Source organism: Carassius gibelio, chromosome B4 (genome assembly GCF_023724105.1).
Source record: "Carassius gibelio isolate Cgi1373 ecotype wild population from Czech Republic chromosome B4, carGib1.2-hapl.c, whole genome shotgun sequence".
NCBI classification, from domain to species: domain Eukaryota; kingdom Metazoa; phylum Chordata; class Actinopteri; order Cypriniformes; family Cyprinidae; genus Carassius; species Carassius gibelio.
Genome location: NC_068399.1, coordinates 19,416,774 through 19,434,251, shown reverse-complemented (window position 1 = coordinate 19,434,251; position 17,478 = coordinate 19,416,774). Strand labels below are relative to the sequence as shown.

The window sequence follows — 17,478 nt, the reverse complement described above, 5'->3', positions numbered from 1 at the left end:
GATCTATTTCTTCCCTTCACGAAAGTCAGAAGCCATCCATTGACCCAGGGTTGTATTGTAACCAAGCTATGTATCTGAGTTGCATGGGTATGATACGACCTGGGTTACAGGATGGTCATGGACATCCTGGAAATTACAGAGATTAACTACGTAATGCACCGTTATCAACTTCATATCAATGATTGAAATTTAAATTCTCTGAATGTGTGTAAAAAATAGTTTGGATTTTTGTTGTTAAAAACTTAAACACACATGTATGTGTATTAAAGCCATCTATATAGAATTTTGTTGCATGGTTTTTGTCTGTTATGTCAGTGTGAGAGAGAATCATGTGCATGTCCAAGAAAATGAAATAGAGATGAAAGAGGGAGATTGGGAAAAACACTAAAGAGGTTGAAACTTGTTTGCAAAACAAAATATGATCTCATTATTATGTTATTTGTTTATATTATTTATATTATATTTCAGACACATTACATTACATCCGAAATACACGAACGAATTTTATTAGACAGTTCTTTTTGGTGAATCAACATTCAGGACGAAAAGTGTAGTCCGATTCCCGCACAAATGACTCTTCTGAACCGGTTCTTTTTAGGGAATCAAAACCGGGGCGGTAATGACTCCGTCGGATTCTAACAAGTTAAATATATTTGATCAAATCTGACTTGGAAAGAACGAGGACTCCTTCTGTGTTATGCTATGTGTTTTAAAGACTTATTAGACATAAATCAGAGACGTGACTGACTGTTAATAAATTGTAATAAATTGTAGTGTGTGCATTTTATTGTAAAAGTGTCTATTTTATTCAATAAATAAATATCACTGTTTTGGTTTAATATTTTAGGCTATATATACTTAGAATAAGACTAATTAACAGAAGTATATATCTATTGAAATAATTATTTAAGTTAATTCAATTAATTTCAGATTTATTATTATTATTTATCTGCTGTTTTTGCTGATTGTATTAAATTCAATAAGTACCTTTTCCTCTTTGAAAGCATTAAAATAATCAATGAAGGATGCGTTAAAGATTGTGAATCGCAAAGAAGTATCGGAATGGAACTGGAACCGGAATCGATTCATCACGATTCCCAAATGGAACACGAATCGCTCCGTCACCTTTCACGGGAATGACCCTTAAATAGCGTGAGCAGTGGGTGTGTCTCCAATGAAATTATCCTCGTAATAAGTATACCAGGTCATATACTCAGACCACAACCGTTAAAACACATTCCAACCCGAAGAATTTCCTGTTCAGAAGTGGATATCGTTCTAAGAATTAACACGAAGAGCGCGTTATTATTATTATTATTATAAAATCGCTGTAGTCCGGACTCATTATAGTTCCTGTGCCGCGCTTTCCACACGGACTTGTTTGACAGGAGCGCCCTGTGTCTGCTTGAGATGGCGGCCAGATCGGAGAACGCGAGGGCCGAATAAACAGTCAACCTGCGCGTCTACAACCTCCCGAGAAGCGCAAGCCGTGTTATTTACCACATATCTACACCCTCTAGAAACGCCATGGAAGGCGGGAAACCCACCCTGCCGCTGGTTTTCCAGGCCGTGCAGGCGCTGTACCACGACCCGGACCCCGCCGGCAAGGAGCGCGCCTCGGTCTGGCTGGGAGAGCTGCAGAGATCGGTGCGTTCATCAGCGGGCCTACTGCGCCACAGCACCCTTACTCACTAATGAACCTCCACAACATGCATTGAGTTCAAAATAGTATCTACTGAGGCCGCAGTGAATCTTTGTAAACCATAAACACTAGTTGTGTTGAGAAGTGGAGCTGATCACATGCGTTGTGGGGGTTGATTTGTATCCATTGCTAAATCCATTCAGCCTGCATGTGGTTTGATTGGTTTTAAATCGAGTTTTGGGTGGGTTTAAGCATCAGGTTTAGCAGAAATAGTTCTTGTGAACACAAGAATCTAAATCGGGTTTATCATCTAGACTAATATGTTAGAAACACAGATGTTGTAACACATACTGTGTTTTGAACAAGGTAACGTTAGCTAGTTCCCTGTTGGGCATTAGCTGTTCCAAAAACCAGCTTGTCCACCCTAAACACCAGAATGACCAACTATTAGCTCTTTTTTCCGGTTTACCATCCTAGAGTAGCTAGAAATCAGCTACTGTGTTTTAAAAATCATCTAAGTTAATTTAAGATGGGTTTATCAGCAGAGTAGGTTGAAGTCAAACTTTGCTGATCTAGGTATCTAGACAGCTTTTATTATCATTAGACATATTTCAGATATTAATAAAAATAACATCTATGTTGCAATTGTTATTTCAAGGCAGATGCATTTATGCTGCCTCTGGTAACACTATAAGTTTGTTGTTTTGCCCTTTGAGTTACTGATTCTTCACTTAGTTCCGCATCAGCAAACTGCAAAACGAGTGATAAGGAAGGTGTTAAGATTGCAAACTAGTGGGAGAAATTTTGCAACTCATATGCTGGTTTTTGCAGAACTAAGTAACGTTAGTGCAGTATTGTGACGATAATGGTATGAATTGCGTGGCTTCACGTTTGACACTTAACTATCCTGCTCCTCGCAAGACAGTTTGTCCCTTATACATCTTAAAATAAATAAATAAGCTTATCACCACCTTGTCAAATCTCGTCTTTTTTATTAAATAATTTATTGAAATGTACTAAGGGGCCAGTTAGTTAGATTGCATTTAGACAGACTTCCGAAAAATAATTTCCGATTAGTTATTTCTGTTCTCTTGAAATCTCGACTCTGAAATCTGACACTGTTATGTTACATCAGACTGCTAAATACAATAAATGAAATAAGAATTGTCTGTTTTTCAGGTTGTGTATCATGTTACACATAATGAGTTCCCGGTTCCTAGTCCTTCTGTTTATTTGCATTAGCAATGTTGGTGTGATGCATCTGATGTTGAATTGTTTATTTATTTTTTGCTTTTCCTTGTCTATGCAAAATACAACTGGTCCGACTAGATGTTTAGTTTTAATAACTAGAGAGTGGGGTGACTTATACAATGCTAAATATGCATGTGAAATTAGCTAATTTTCTTTTTTTTTTAATGTTCAATAGACATTTAAGCACACTTCAGTCATAAAACATATTGATGATTGTTTTGTGGTGACGCCTGAAGGGAGCAGTTAACGAGAGAGAGATAGGAGACAAAAATATCAGATAGTTGATAATTATGAGGTTAATCTCAAAATCATATATGTGTATTTTTTTTTTGTACTCCTGTGCAGATGTATGCATGGGAGATCTCGGATCAGCTTCTGCAGCTGAAGCAGGACGTGGAATCGTGTTACTTCGCGGCCCAGACAATGAAGATGAAGATCCAGACGTCGTTCTACGAGCTTCCCCCAGAGACCCACACCTCACTGAGAGATTCGCTCCTGTCTCACATCCAGAACCTCAAAGACCTGTCTCCAATCATCGTCACACAGGTAACATCACTGTCTGTTTGAACCGCCGTTGTATCTGCTAAACCTGATTTGGATGTGATTTGTATGTCCAGACTAGGGCTGCATGATGTGTCGTTTAAGCATCGGTATCGCGATGTACGAATCCACGATAGTCACATCGCAGGATGTGCGATGTAGGCTCTCGTAGTTGATCCGTTATTCATTAACTGTACGGGCCAGCTGCTCCCCGGCCCTTGACGAATGTGATTCGTGGATTAATTGCACAGCTAAACCATCATAGAGTGAAAGTTTATCATTGACACGACTGAAAACCACATGCAAGTTTAACAGGGCAGAGAGAGAGGGAGCGCGAGAGACAGAGTGAGAGAGAGAGAGCGCGCGAGAGAGACAGAGAGAGAGAGAGAGCGCGTGAGAGAGACAGAGAGAGAGAGAGAGCGCGTGAGAGACGGAGAGAGAAAGAGCGCGCGCGAGAGAGACAGCGAGAAAGAGCTTGCTCGAGAGAGAGACAGAGGCCGGTGACACACCGTAATTTTTTTTCTTTTTTTCTCTTATGAATATATATGTATTTTTGTTTTGTTTGTTTTCTATTCTGATATGTACAATGCTTTGGCAATATGTACCTTTTGTATGTCATGCCAATAAAGCAATATGAATTGAATTGAGAGAGAGAGAGAGAGAGAGACCGAGAGAGAGCAAGCCGTTTTCAAACAACACAAGCTCTGTCTTGCTCTCTCTCCCTCGCGCATATTAATCAATTGACACGATGGTGTCTATGTTTAAATCATTTAAAATGAGAATGTAAGTGTGCTCACCCCATTTGTTTGTAAGAAAAAATATCGCAATATATATCGCAAAAAAATAAAATATCGCAATGTCATTTTTTCCCAATATCGTGCAGCCCTAGTCCAGACTCAAAATGTACGTAGGGGTGTGCTATATGATAATTTTTGATTGAGGACGATTAAAATGTCTCCACGATCTGCTTTTAGAGAAATTATCATAGTTCTGGCGCCGCCGTATCAAGATACTGTACAACACCACATACATTCACATCAGTGTTAACTCTGCGGTAGAGTTACTCTCACAGGACACTGCACTTATTCACAATCAGAAAAGTACATTGTTTGCATGTGCTTTAAAGCCTTACTGGTTAAATATTTAATTCACGTGCTGTTCTGACGTGCGCTTTTTCTGAGCGCTTACACCCAAAGCATATGCACTAAGAACCCAGTCAAACAGCGTCTGATTGCTGAAGTAAGTTATCTTTTGTTCTGATATTGTCAAAACACACATGGTTTACATGTAGACTCGGTTGGTTGTCTAAAATGAAAGTAAACAGTTGAGAGAAATGGATATGTGCAGCTCTTAAAGGGACAGTACTAAACATTCAGTCCACTGTCATAAAAGGGGTAGTTCACCCCTAAAATTAAATTTGTCATAATTGAGTCACTCACCTGTTGTACCAAACCTGTATTCATTTCTTTCTTGTGCTGAACACAAAATAAGATATTTAGAAGAAAGTGGGTAACCAAACAGTTGCTGGTCCACACTGAGTTGGATAGTAGCATAAAATACTGTGAAAGTCACTGTGGACCAGCACCTGTTTGGTTTTCTACGTTTAAAACCACGTTTCCAGGTTTAAAACCACTTTTGAGTGAGTAAATGGTGGTATAAAAATAAAACACTATGACAGAATTGACAGACAGCTGACAAAATGTATTCCTTTAATGTTAACAAAACAACAAAACACAAAGAGAAAAATCACTCACTGCTCTTGACTGAAAAACTAATACAGTTGCTTTAAGAGGAATCATTCTATATAGTGTTTTATATTTTATAATTTTTCCATTCAGTTTCTTGAATGCTCCTGCTAAATACACCTAACTGTCCCTTAAGATAAAGTTATTTTTTATTTTCATTGTGTATGAATTAAATGTTAACATAATCCATTATGCATCTAAACAGAAAACCTATTTCTACCAGATAGTTCAAATTAAAGACCTTCAAACTAGGGCTGCACGATGTGTCGTTTAAGCATCGTTATCGAGATGTACAAATCCACGATAGTCACATCGCAGGATGTGTGATGTAGGCTCTCGTAGTTGATCCGTTATTCATTAACTGTACGGGCCAGCTGCTCCCCGGCCCTTGACGAATGTGATTCGTGGATTAATTGCACAGCTTAACCATCATAGAGTGTAAGTTTTGACAGGGCAGAGAGTGAGAGCGAGCAAGAGAGAGAGAGAGCGAGAGAGAGCGTGAGAAAGAGAGAGAGAGCATGAGAAACCGAGAGAGAGAGAGAGCGTGCGAGCCCCGGTCGCACACCCACCATCTTCAAACAACACGAGCGCTGTCTTGCTCTCTCTCCCTCACGCATATTAATCAATTGACACGATGGTGTAGATTTTTAAATCATTTAAAATGAGAATGTAAGTGTGCTCACCCCATTTTTGTTTGTAAGAAAAAATGTGATTAGATTTCATATTGCAATATATATCGTAGAAAAATAAAATATCGCAATGTCATTTTTTCCCTATATCGTGCAGCCCTACTTCAAACAACCAAACTACAAAATTTAGATTTTGTATAGTATGCGTAAATTATATTATTTGCAATGTGTATCTCTGTTTAAATTTTTTGCCAACTAAAACAATTATGACACAGATTTTTATCTTCACCCACTTTGGCCTAAATAGCCGCCATTGTTTTTTTTTTTTATATATTTTGTTTCCTTGAGGCTTTATCTTTAAAATATGGAAATTAGTTTGTCTGTACTCCTCTGACAAAAAAGTAAAACCAACATGACAGAGAATCATGATAAAACTGTAAATGGTGATCTGAAATGTTTGCCTTATCGCCCACCCCTAAATGTCCATGAGTGACCGCAAACATCTGGCGTTCATGATGTGTTAACGGGGACAGTCCATCTCAACCAAATGGCAGTGCTAAATATTGAGAACTGTTCAGAAAGTTTAGTTGATGTTTTAATGTCTTTTTCTCTCCCAGCTTGCATTGGCAATCGCAGATCTGGCTCTTCAGATGCCCTCGTGGAAAGGCTGTGTTCACACCCTCATAGAAAAGTAAGAATCTACTTGGGACTTTCCTTCATTTGCATTTTATTGATTTGTTTCTTAACTGTGGCCCTGGTTGATCCATTACTGATCCATTAAAGGAACAGTTCACTATAAAATGGATATTATTCCATATACTGTTAAACTGTCAGGATTAGGTTTGCTTGGCTGCAAACTTACTTAAATAGCACAAAATTTTATCACCTGAAATGTGCAATAATTCTAAAAGAATTGCATTTAAAATAGTTGATTGTCATCTTGAAATTTCAGTATTTACCCAGCTCTCTGTTTTGGCTCTTCCAGATACAGTAACGATGTGTCCTCCATGCCTTTCTTGATTGAGATACTCACCGTTCTGCCAGAAGAGGTGCATAGCCGCTCTCTGAGGATTGGAGCCAATCGACGGACAGAGATCATTGAGGATCTGGCCTACTACTCTACCACAGTGGTCACGCTTCTGGTCCGGATGCATTGATATCTGCAAAACCATTTCTGTCATTTGTTTGGCACTTTGCAACCTTAAAAAGATGCCTAGCCAGTCTGTCTAAAGTTTAACAGTCATCACATCCTTAAGCCACTTAAAGCATGCAATATGCGTAACTTCCCCATGCAGGGCTCAAGGAGTATTGTTAATAATTATTTTTATACATTTATTTAGGCTGTAAGTGTCATTTATAAGTGTCTGAATATTTATTTTTTATTTTTTATTTAACATGCATATTCAATATTCAAAATAATTTTATATGTTAGAATATTTAAATTGGGAGTATTAACAAAAGGAAATTTTGCAAGGCATAAAAACGCATCTCTTCCTCTATTGGGCCATCATATGTTGCTTTAACTTTGCTAACTCCCTCATCCTTTGTTCTGTGTTCTCATTCCACACATGCAAATCATTTTAGTGGTTTAGAGTCTTCGTGAACATGTAAATGGATGGTTTATGATACTAAACTTTGCTGTTGGTGTATTTCCTTGACCAGGTGACGTGTGCGGAGAAGTCCGGACATAATGAGAAGATGTTTATCAAGGTGTTCCGGTGTTTGGGCAGCTGGTTTAATTTAGGAGTGCTGGACAACAACTTCATGGCCAGCAATCAATTGCTGATGATTCTCTTTCAAGTGCTGGTGAGATCAGCAAATGCAATCAGACAATCACGAAGCTCCCACTTTCTATTACTTTTATTTTGTAAATATCTCCCCCGACTCGTTCATTGCAGCAGAGGGATGAGACGTCCACAAACTTGCATGAGGCGGCATCGGACTGCGTGTGCTCAGCACTGTATGCGATCGAGAATGTGGCCATACACATGCCTTTGGCCATGCAGCTCTTCCAGGGAGTCCTCTCTCTAGAAACGGCTTACCACATGGCTGTAGCCCGAGAGGACCTCGATAAGTATGTATGGCATTGTTTATGAACAATGAATGCAGTTCACACAAGCCTTAAACAAAATATCTCTGTTCTGATATCCAGTGAGAGGCCATAAGACAGCATTGTATGTCACAAAGGACCATAAAAGTACATGTGTAGCTAAAACAAAAAGCTTTTGACACAATAAACAAACCAGAGACTTGACCCTCAAATTCAGTATAGTTTGACGTTAACCTGTTGCTAAACTAAAATCTCAACTTGCGCAATACTCTAAATGCGAGACAATTCATTTCAGTCGAGTTTGACGTTGAGATTTACTATAAATGGAAGCCTCTTCACAAATGATTTCCATAGTTATATTTTAGCGCGTTGCTATGCTAAAATCTCAAATTGCGCAAATCCACTTAACTGTAACCGGTCTCAAATTTGGTTTCGGTAGAGTTTGTTGTTCGCATGTTACTATGATAGCAGCTCAAACAAAGTAATATGATAAAGAGGAGACTTGACTTAATTGATTTCGGTCAAGTTTGACGTTAAAACTTTGCTATGGTAAATGCTCAAATTGCGCAAATATACTGAACTGGAGTCTGTGTACAGTTGATTCCAATAGAGCTTGACGTTGAGTTGCTATTTCGCATAATATTTTATATAGGAGACTCAATTTACATATACTTCGATGTCAAATTGTGTAATACTCCAAATGCTGAAAATACATTGCATAACTGTTGTGTGAAATGATTATTTAGGTTTGGGGACTGAGCAAGTGATTTGTGTTGAAACCTGTTGTAAACTGCATCTGTTTTTGTCCTTCCTTTTCTTGATTTCCTTTTTCACCACAGGGTGCTAAATTATTGCCGGATCTTTACGGAATTGTCCGAGACATTTTTGGAGATGACTGTAAGGACTCCTGGCCAGGGCATGGGAGATCTACGCACCCTAGAGTTACTGCTGATTTGTGCTGGCCATCCCCAGTATGAGGTTTGTGTGAAACGCATTCACGAGTAACAAGTGAAAGTGAGTATTGGATTTTTAAGCGTCCTTTTTGACTTTCTGTTGGGAATCTTTTGTCCTCCTCCAGGTGGTTGAGATCTCGTTCAACTTCTGGTACCGTCTGGGAGAAAATCTTTATAAAATGAACGATCCAGCGATTCACAGAATATTCAAGCCGTACATACAGAGACTACTGCACAGTCTCGCCCGCCACTGCCAGCTCGACCCAGATCATGTGAGCATCCTTCCCTTCAAATACAAGCCACTTCTTTCTAGTAGCTACATGATTTCCATCCGTTTTTCTACATCATCTCTTATTTTGCGCTTCCTGTACAGGAAGGAGTGCCAGAGGACACAGATGATTTCGGGGAGTTCAGGATGAGAGTGTCTGATCTTGTGAAAGATGTTATTTTCCTAGTAGGATCCATGGAGTGTTTCTCTCAGGTAGAATTTATTCTAATAGAAACATGAACTGAAAGTGATTTGAGGAAAAGGCCTTAAAATGATGATTTACTGAGAAACCAAAGGGAATATTCAACCGTACTGTTCTTTTTATAAATGCCTTGTGTTCTCTCATCAGCTGTATTCGACTCTGAAGGAGGGAAACCCCCCATGGGAAGTAACTGAGGCTGTTCTGTTTATCATGGCTGCCATAGCTAAGAGTATCGATCCGTAAGTATCACATTCAGTCTTGATTTAACAGCTTCATGTTCAAGGCTCTTGCTTTCACCAGTCAAATTCACACCTGCGGCTTTCATGCGATTTCATTATAGTCCTGTGTTTTGAGGTTTAAAAGGTCACTCCCCAACCTTTTTGTAGTATTTCATTATACAGTTATCATTTTGTAAAAAAATTTTTGGTTTTGCAGTAAATATAGATTTTGATGCTGATATGACTTAAAAAAAAAAAACATCTGATATTTTGTATAGCCATGGTTATTGATGCAGATTTTCTGATTCATTTAGATTGTGATTCACAAGCTCTCAATTTGATTCTTATTTGTTTATATGTTTTTGATTAACTACAAATAACTTTTCCGTAGGAATCATTTGCTCATGAATCAGGCTACACTTGGTTACTTTGGGTTTGATTCACTTAATATAATTTTTTCATCACTAGAAAGCCATTATTTTGCAGGATCAATCAAACGAAGATCACAATTAATCGTGAAATCGTTGTTGCGTTGAAAGGTTGATTGTAACTCTAAAAAGTCTCCCTCTGCTGGTTCCTAGTGAGAATAATCCCACTCTGACGGAGGTGCTGGAGCAGGTAGTGTTGCTTCCCGAAACGGTCCACATTGCTGTTCGCTACACCAGCATCGAGCTAGTTGGCGAGATGAGCGAAGTGATTGACCGGAACCCTTGCATGTTAGGTGACTGTCACAATCTGATTTACTAGGTTATCTTCACAAGCTGGATGTTTAGTTTCTCTTTGTGTATTCATGACTTCTATATCGGGTTGGCAGATCCTGTTCTGATCTTCCTGATGAAGGGTTTGCGGGAGAAGCCGTTGGCCTCTGTGGCAGCTAAAGCCATTCACAACATCTGCTCGGTGTGTCGAGATCACATGGCACAGCACTTCCAGGGCCTGCTGAACATCGCCCGCGCGCTCGACTCATTCGCCCTGTCCACAGAAGCTGCAGTTGGCCTGCTAAAAGGTGTGGAGGGGATCTATGTTAAAAGAATTTGGTTCACCCAAATATAAAAATTGTCATTAATTTCTCAACCTCATGTCGTTCCAAACCCGTAAGACGTTCGTTCATCTTCAGAACACAATTTAAGATATTTTTGTTTAAATCCGAGAGCTCTCTAAACCCTCCCATAGACAGAAAGGGTCCAGACACGTAGCAAGGGTATCGATAAATTAGTCCATGTGACATCAGGTGTACAATTGTAATTTTATGAAGCTACAAGAATACTTTTTGTGTGTGTGTGTGTGTGTGTGTGTATATATGTATATATATATGTATATATATGTGTGTGTGTGTGTGTGTATATATATATATTAATAATAATAATAAAAAATATCGACTTTATTCAACAATTCCAAAGATGAACACAGTTTAGAAAGACGATTAATTAATGACAGAATTTTCATTTTTGGGTGAGCTATGCCTTTTAAATGCGGTTTATGTTTATTAATCTTTGGTTTAGTTCTTTACACACTTCTCTGTAGTCATGGCCTTGTTGTATGGCTGTTTTGTTTAAGTGGTGTGATTGGTTTATCTCAGGCACAGCGCTGGTGTTGGCCCGCCTGCCCCTGGAGAAGATCGCGGAGTGTCTGAACGATCTGTGTGCAGTTCAGGTCATGGCACTGAGGAAGGTTAGATACCCGTGACTGTGTGGTCTGTATTTCTCACTGTCCTTGGTTAATGCAGTAAAGTAATGTGTTGTCTTTCTGTCCAGCTGCTGGCTCAGGACTCCAATAGTGGGAAGTCATCAGACCCCACTGTGTGGCTGGACAGACTGGCTGTTATCTTCAGGTTAAGATTCTCATCATCACCACCGTTGCCCTTTAAGCACAATATTGGACTTCACACTTTATTGGACTGTGAATATTTAATATTTCAATATCTCAAGTCCCTTGAGGGGAAACTTATAATCTTAAAAAACACTCGTTTTCTTTGCTTTGCTAGGTCATTTCTTGTTTTAGTTTTTTGTTTTTAATTTATTATTATTATCACGTAAGAAAAAGCACCCTTTTTTAATGGCTGTTGAATTTGTCCTCCTTGCAAACTATTGTTTTATGGTTTTGAAAAACTTTAAAGTATAGAAATTTTAGTGAAAATAATAATAAATTACAACATATATGAAACATCATTTAATCTGAATTCTACACAATGTTGTCTTTAAGTTCATAATTTATTGCTGACAAAGTTCATTATTTATCTGAGCATGCTATTGAAAAAAGATTGCAGGTGTAAATATTTCACAATCCAGTTAAATCCTGGCGGATAAAATGGAGTTCTACCCCCATTATATCCCATTAAACAATAATTTTCACTCTAATAATTTTCATTTTAAATGTCACATTTAAAGACGTTTTATTTTATTTTTTTTAAATGTATACTTTTTTTCCTATTAGACACACAAACCCCATCGTAGAGAATGGACAGACACACCCCTGCCAGAAAGTCATTCAAGAGGTATGTTTACCTGTGTGTTGAATGACACAGTACTTTGTCTGCAAACGTTTCCTTCTGATCATCTCTGTTCTTTGTTGTAGATCTGGCCAGTGTTGTCGGAGACGCTAAATGCCCACCAGAATGATAACAGGATAGTGGAGCGCTGCTGCCGCTGCTTGAGATTTGCAGTGCGTTGCGTAGGCAAAGGCTCTGCGTCCCTATTACAGCCACTTGTTACTCAGGTTTGTCTTTGTGCCTTAAGGATACACGTCCACTGGAATGGAAAAGCCAGTGTGGATCTCAAAAAGATGTATATGTGTTTCAGATGGTGAGTGTGTACCAGGTGTACCCTCACTCCTGTTTCCTGTACCTGGGCAGCATTCTAGTGGATGAGTATGGCATGGAGGAAGGATGCAGACAAGGCCTGTTGGATATGCTACAGGTAACCTAACACACAGTTAACCTCATAAAAAATTATTTCATATGAACCCTGTACTGCAGTGAATGATTAATATTAATGAGGAACTAAGAGTTCTTGATCAGCAGTTGTATCTTTCCCTCTTGCAGGCTCTCTGTATGCCGACCTTCCAGCTGTTAGAGCAGCCTAATGGACTGCGCAATCACCCCGACACAGTGGACGATCTTTTTAGACTTGTCACAAGGTACCAGTTCTGTGCTTCTGCAATAGTAGGGCCTTTTGCACAACTAAGTACTAAAGTACTGTGACAATTTAGTGCTAACTATTTTCCAGTACCATTCCCAAGTGTTGCCTTCGCACTGACAGCGTGTACTAGGGCTGTCACTTTTAGTTCGAAAATCGATCGGACCAACCAAAAAAAGTAAAAAAAAAAATGAAAATAGGGAATCGATTTTAACCAAATATGTACACTATTCATTTTAAAATAATTAAACAATTAAAAAATATAGATGAAACAAAGCTCACAAATAAAGCAGAAAAAGAAAATAAAGAAATCCGAAAGTGCAGTATGCCTTGCGAAAGCTAGACAGAAAATACCAGCAATTTTACGCGCTTATAAGACCCAGTGACGTCGAATAGAGCATCTGCCGCGAATTATTTAAATGTTAAGTCAATGTAAAGACGCGTTTACGCACGTCTGGAGGTCTCGCGGCGTGGTAGACGTGAATCGTGCATCTAGTTACAAGAGATTCTGAGTTATGAAAAGGACCATTGCAAGCTTACAGCGATACCCCCACCTTGCGCAGCTGTACCTGAGTGTCCCTGGGACATCAGTGCGGTCGGAGTGCGTCTTATCAACAACTGGACATGGTTTTTCTGTCCAATAAATTTGTAATGGCCCTAGACTTTTTGCACATTTCATTATGCCTCCCTAGTGCAGCCTAGCCTAAGTGTTGGTTACGTTCATGACGTAAGCCAGTTGACAGCGACATAATTTGTGCCTGTCGTTCAACAACGAAAACAAATAAAAAAACAACGTTAACAACAGGAGGATGGAAGACTGAGTTTTTGTTGAATCTCACTGTTTTCACAATAATGGACATGGAATGTCGACGTAAACGAAATGCATTTGAAAGAACGGAAAGGAGGACTAAATAATTTCCAACGACAACTGGCAGTGTTTGCTACAACTCTGTCCATCTATTGCTGTTCTCCATACTTGAAATAAATTAAAACTACGTTTTCACAGCGTTTTTAAATCATGGCCGGTGAGGCCAAAAAGTGGGTAGTTCCACAATGAGTTCTGGGACTATGAAAAGGTTCCTGTAGCAGGAAAGGCCCTAGTGTTAGAAAAACAAGCTCAAAATCAGCGACTCGCCACACAAAAATAACACTTACTAAGACGAGCTATTTTCTCCTTATTTCAGGTTTGTCCAGCGTAGTCCAGTCACGTTGCTGAGCAGCAGTATTATCGTCCACATCATCCAGTGTGCCATCGCTGCCACCACCCTGGACCATCGAGATGCCAACTGCAGCGTCATGAAGTTCATCAGAGACCTCATTCACACCGGGGTCACCAATGACGTAAGCTAAACCAGCCAATCGAAAGACTTTGATTCCTGTTCATTCTTTGCATAAAACAATTTTTCTTGTCTTTCAGCATGAGGATGACTTTGAGACACGAAAGCGTCTGATTGGCCAGGTGATGGAGCAGCATGGGCAGCAGCTAGTGACTCAGCTGATCAACACCTGCTGTTTCTGCCTGCCGCCTTATACTCTTCCTGATGTGGCGGAGGTTCTCTGGGAGATCATGCTCTTTGATCGGCCGGTATGTTTGTACTCTGATTGTCCCTCAAATACAGATTAACTTTTATGCATTGCAACCCTCTGCAAAGCTCGGCAATAGATTTGCCATTGGCTAGTATTTTTTTTCCCTTTTTTTTTTTTATTTGTCAGACTTTTCGTACAGTTTTTGACTGTACGGAAATCTGTGCTAAACTTATTCTTTGCCTTTAACCCAAACACTAGCCCATTGGAATCTCACAATTATTAACTAATGGCTTACAAATAGACATTATGTAATCATCTAGCATGAGAATTGATGTGATGTATTCCTGTTGTAGAGTGATTTATTTGTCAGACTCTTATGTAAAATTTGCTTTCATTTAAAGAATAGACATTTTACTGTGGTATTTTAATATATTTTTTTTATTATTAAGATGACCTTTTCCCCCATCCAAATTAACATTTATCCATGTTTTTCTCACAACACCCCAACAATTGGGGATCAAATAATAAAATAATGAGCTAATAAAAAAATGTGAATGAAGTTAATCAACTAAGAAATAATATAAAATAATTGTATTATATTTTATTCATATGAACCCCTTTAAGCTTAACATTTCCTATCTAACATCTGTTTTTCTAATGACTTTTTCAAAACTCTTATCTTTAAAAGTATTGTAAACTTCAAACTATTTCAAACTGAAAACTTTTCAGATTTTTGTGGACGTTTACTTTTTAAAACTTTCTGGTCTGGCTTTCCCATGCCAAGTTTGTCTTGACGAACATGTTTATCTAGTTTTATTTTATTTTTAATGTGATAACCAGTGTTTTACTGAAGATTTTGAAACATTTATTTACTAATCCTGTCTGTGGCCTTTTAAATACATCTCAGAGCTTTTCCAGTATAATTTCTTTTTCATAAATGAGGCTGTGAGGCCAGTTGTCACATGTTGTGGCTTTCTCGTGTCTGCAGACGTTTTGTCGGTGGCTGGAAACCACACTGAAGGGTCTTCCAAAAGAAACAGCAGGAGGCGCTTTATCCGTCACAAACAAGCAGCTTACCGACTTCCATAAGCAGGTCACGAGGTGAGTTTGTGCCTGCCGTCACCTGAGTCTTCAAAGAAGACTGTGAACATCAGATAATTTCATTACACTCCCGAGGAAATTGAGGTTTTGCGAGTTGGTGCACGTTTGGTTCTCCATGTGGTTAATGCAGCACGGCATGCATAAACAAGTTCCCATAACCAGTCGTCCAAGATGGTGAAATATTTCATACTTCAGCAAGTCTTGACCTGAGGAACGAGGAGCCTCCCAGCGTGGTGTCGTGCACAGATGCCAAATACTTATTCTGACAATGCAGAATGAGTCACAGGCTTGCATGGGAAGTCCAAACCACGCCAGACTGACTGATACAGCATCGCTGTGTTCCTCGCCCATGCTTTGAAAATTGTTTTTGAAAATTGACCTGTGATTAGTAATAATGGGCCAGCTTATTGTTTATTAGTTTGTTGAAGAGTGATGTTAATTGGCTCTCTCTGTTTCTCCATCTATCTATCAATCTGTCACCCCAGTGCAGAGGAATGTAAACAGGTTTGTTGGGCAATAAGAGAGTTCACCAGGCTGTACCGATAGCTGTCCTTAATGTGCTGATGCTGCAAGACCAGGTAACACAAGCATAACAAAGCAACAACTAAATGTTATTGTGGATGGAACGTATTTCTCAGTGAATGAAGTTGAATTATTAATGAAATATTTTAATTCAAATTATCAGATTAAAGCAAAATATTTTTTTTGCTTTTATTTATATGTGTCTTAATCTGTGTTATTTTAAAAATGAACGCTATACTATATATTTATTACATTTGTAAGATGTAATATATTGCAATATATTAACTGAATTTTTTTCTTATATTTTTTTTTAAAAAATTTTTTATTACAATTTCTGCATCTGGAGTGCTTACAAAATAATGATAAAAAGAAAAAAGCATTATACAAGTTTTTTTCTTTTCCTCCAGTCAAATCAAAAAAAATTTTCCCTCAAATTTTTTTTTTACCTGTGCAGAGACACGATTTTGTGAAATTTAATTTTTCAAGTCAAAAGCAGACTAAGTTTACATAACTTAGATGTTGTCAAAAAAACTTTTTTTAAAAAAAGTCACCAATGACTGGAAAAATCATAAAATTTAATGGTCAAACATGTTAGAATAGAAAAATTTTTGAATAAATTCAGCATTATAAAACATTCTCTCTCGTTCTCTGCAGGTCAGATTTTTTTGTTTTGCTAACATTTGGAGGAATAGGCAAAGGGAGCCATGATGACCACTGTTGAGAAACTAAAGGGAACTCTCGCATGAAGGATTTGTGGGATTTGGCAAAATGGGAAAGCCGACCAATTGAATTGGAGCTTTGGAATGGCAGGGTATCAGGAAAAGCAAATTGCCTTGTGGGTGTCAAAAGACCGCAGCCCCATCCCTCCCTTTTACCCCTACGAGCACACAGATGCCAGCCGCAGCCAGAGAAGGTGGGGAGGGGGGATATTTCGGAAGGGACTCCGTCGTCTTGTGGGAGGGGGGCCGTCGAATGGACACTGAAACACGTACACTCATTTCAAAATATGGATGAACGTCTGCATCGATCGGATTTTCGGGGTTCCATCAAAAACCAACGACAAATAAGGATGTGCCTGGTTGCAAATCATAATGCATCGTTAAAAAAGAGAGACTTGTACGTTTTTAAAAACAAAAATGGAGATTTATTTTCATGGACGTGTGTTGTTTAGAGATCAAGTTATGGCTTTGCTGCCAGTGCCATAAAATGATTACCAAACTAAAGATTGTCGCAGCAAGCAGCAGTCTGCGCCTGTGGGACATTTGCAGAGGGAGAGTTGGCGTCACCCTTGACCTTTTTAAAAGTTGGCTGGGATTTTATTCGTACAGGTTATGCTGTAAAATATGGAGTGGACTGACTGGCAGGGGCTTTTTTTTTTGTTCTTTCACCATATTGGCATATCTCGAGATGCAGAGATCGTCTTCGGGCCGATTGTGTGAACAAATAAACCAACATTGTGAGGAACAAACTAATCTTTGTCTTGCGTATCATTGCAGATGCACTCGTTTGTTTGAGAAGTGACTTGTATTCTCTTTCTGCAGCTCTCAGAACCTGTTTGACCAGGTTTCATTTTAAGAAACGTACATTTGTCCTTTAGGTCTCGTTTTCTGAGTCATAGAGTAAATCGAATCCTCCTCTATTGTCTGAGATTTTAGAAGGTCCGACAATCATGTGTTTCTCACAATTGCACATGTAT

At 38.7% G+C, this 17,478-nt stretch overlaps 1 protein-coding gene across 2 annotated transcripts; it reads left to right on the top strand.

Moving 5' to 3' along the window:
• The first annotated feature begins 1,133 nt into the window (after nt 1-1,133).
• Nucleotides 1,134-17,254, top strand: tnpo3 (transportin 3). 2 transcript variants are annotated; one of them, XM_052553872.1, is made up of 23 exons: nt 1,134-1,647; nt 3,239-3,439; nt 6,425-6,498; nt 6,793-6,949; nt 7,470-7,613; nt 7,706-7,881; nt 8,697-8,835; nt 8,936-9,082; nt 9,184-9,291; nt 9,428-9,519; nt 10,080-10,219; nt 10,313-10,504; nt 11,078-11,169; nt 11,253-11,329; nt 11,932-11,992; nt 12,073-12,213; nt 12,297-12,413; nt 12,539-12,633; nt 13,817-13,973; nt 14,050-14,217; nt 15,148-15,260; nt 15,746-15,838; nt 16,437-17,254. In XM_052553872.1, exons 1-22 carry the CDS (start codon nt 1,528-1,530, stop codon nt 15,804-15,806), a joined length of 2,772 nt encoding a protein of 923 aa, XP_052409832.1. In that variant the 5' UTR covers nt 1,134-1,527; the 3' UTR covers nt 15,807-15,838; nt 16,437-17,254. The 2 variants fall into 2 exon arrangements, with proteins under 2 accessions (XP_052409832.1, XP_052409833.1); XM_052553873.1 differs by lacking the exons at nt 13,817-13,973; nt 14,050-14,217; nt 15,148-15,260; nt 15,746-15,838; nt 16,437-17,254 and adding an exon at nt 13,138-13,166 and having other exon boundaries at nt 1,201-1,647; nt 12,539-12,680.
• The last annotated feature ends 224 nt before the right edge of the window (nt 17,255-17,478 follow it).

Bases quoted from the DNA above. Each gene is read 5' to 3' on its own strand.
- tnpo3 (XM_052553872.1), top strand. From the start codon at position 1,528: ATGGAAGGCGGGAAACCCACCCTGCCGCTGGTTTTCCAGGCCGTGCAG. The intron at 7,882-8,696 runs GTATGTATGGCA...TTTTCACCACAG, and splicing joins GCCCGAGAGGACCTCGATAA to GGTGCTAAATTATTGCCGGA. The intron at 11,170-11,252 runs GTTAGATACCCG...CTTTCTGTCCAG, and splicing joins AGGTCATGGCACTGAGGAAG to CTGCTGGCTCAGGACTCCAA.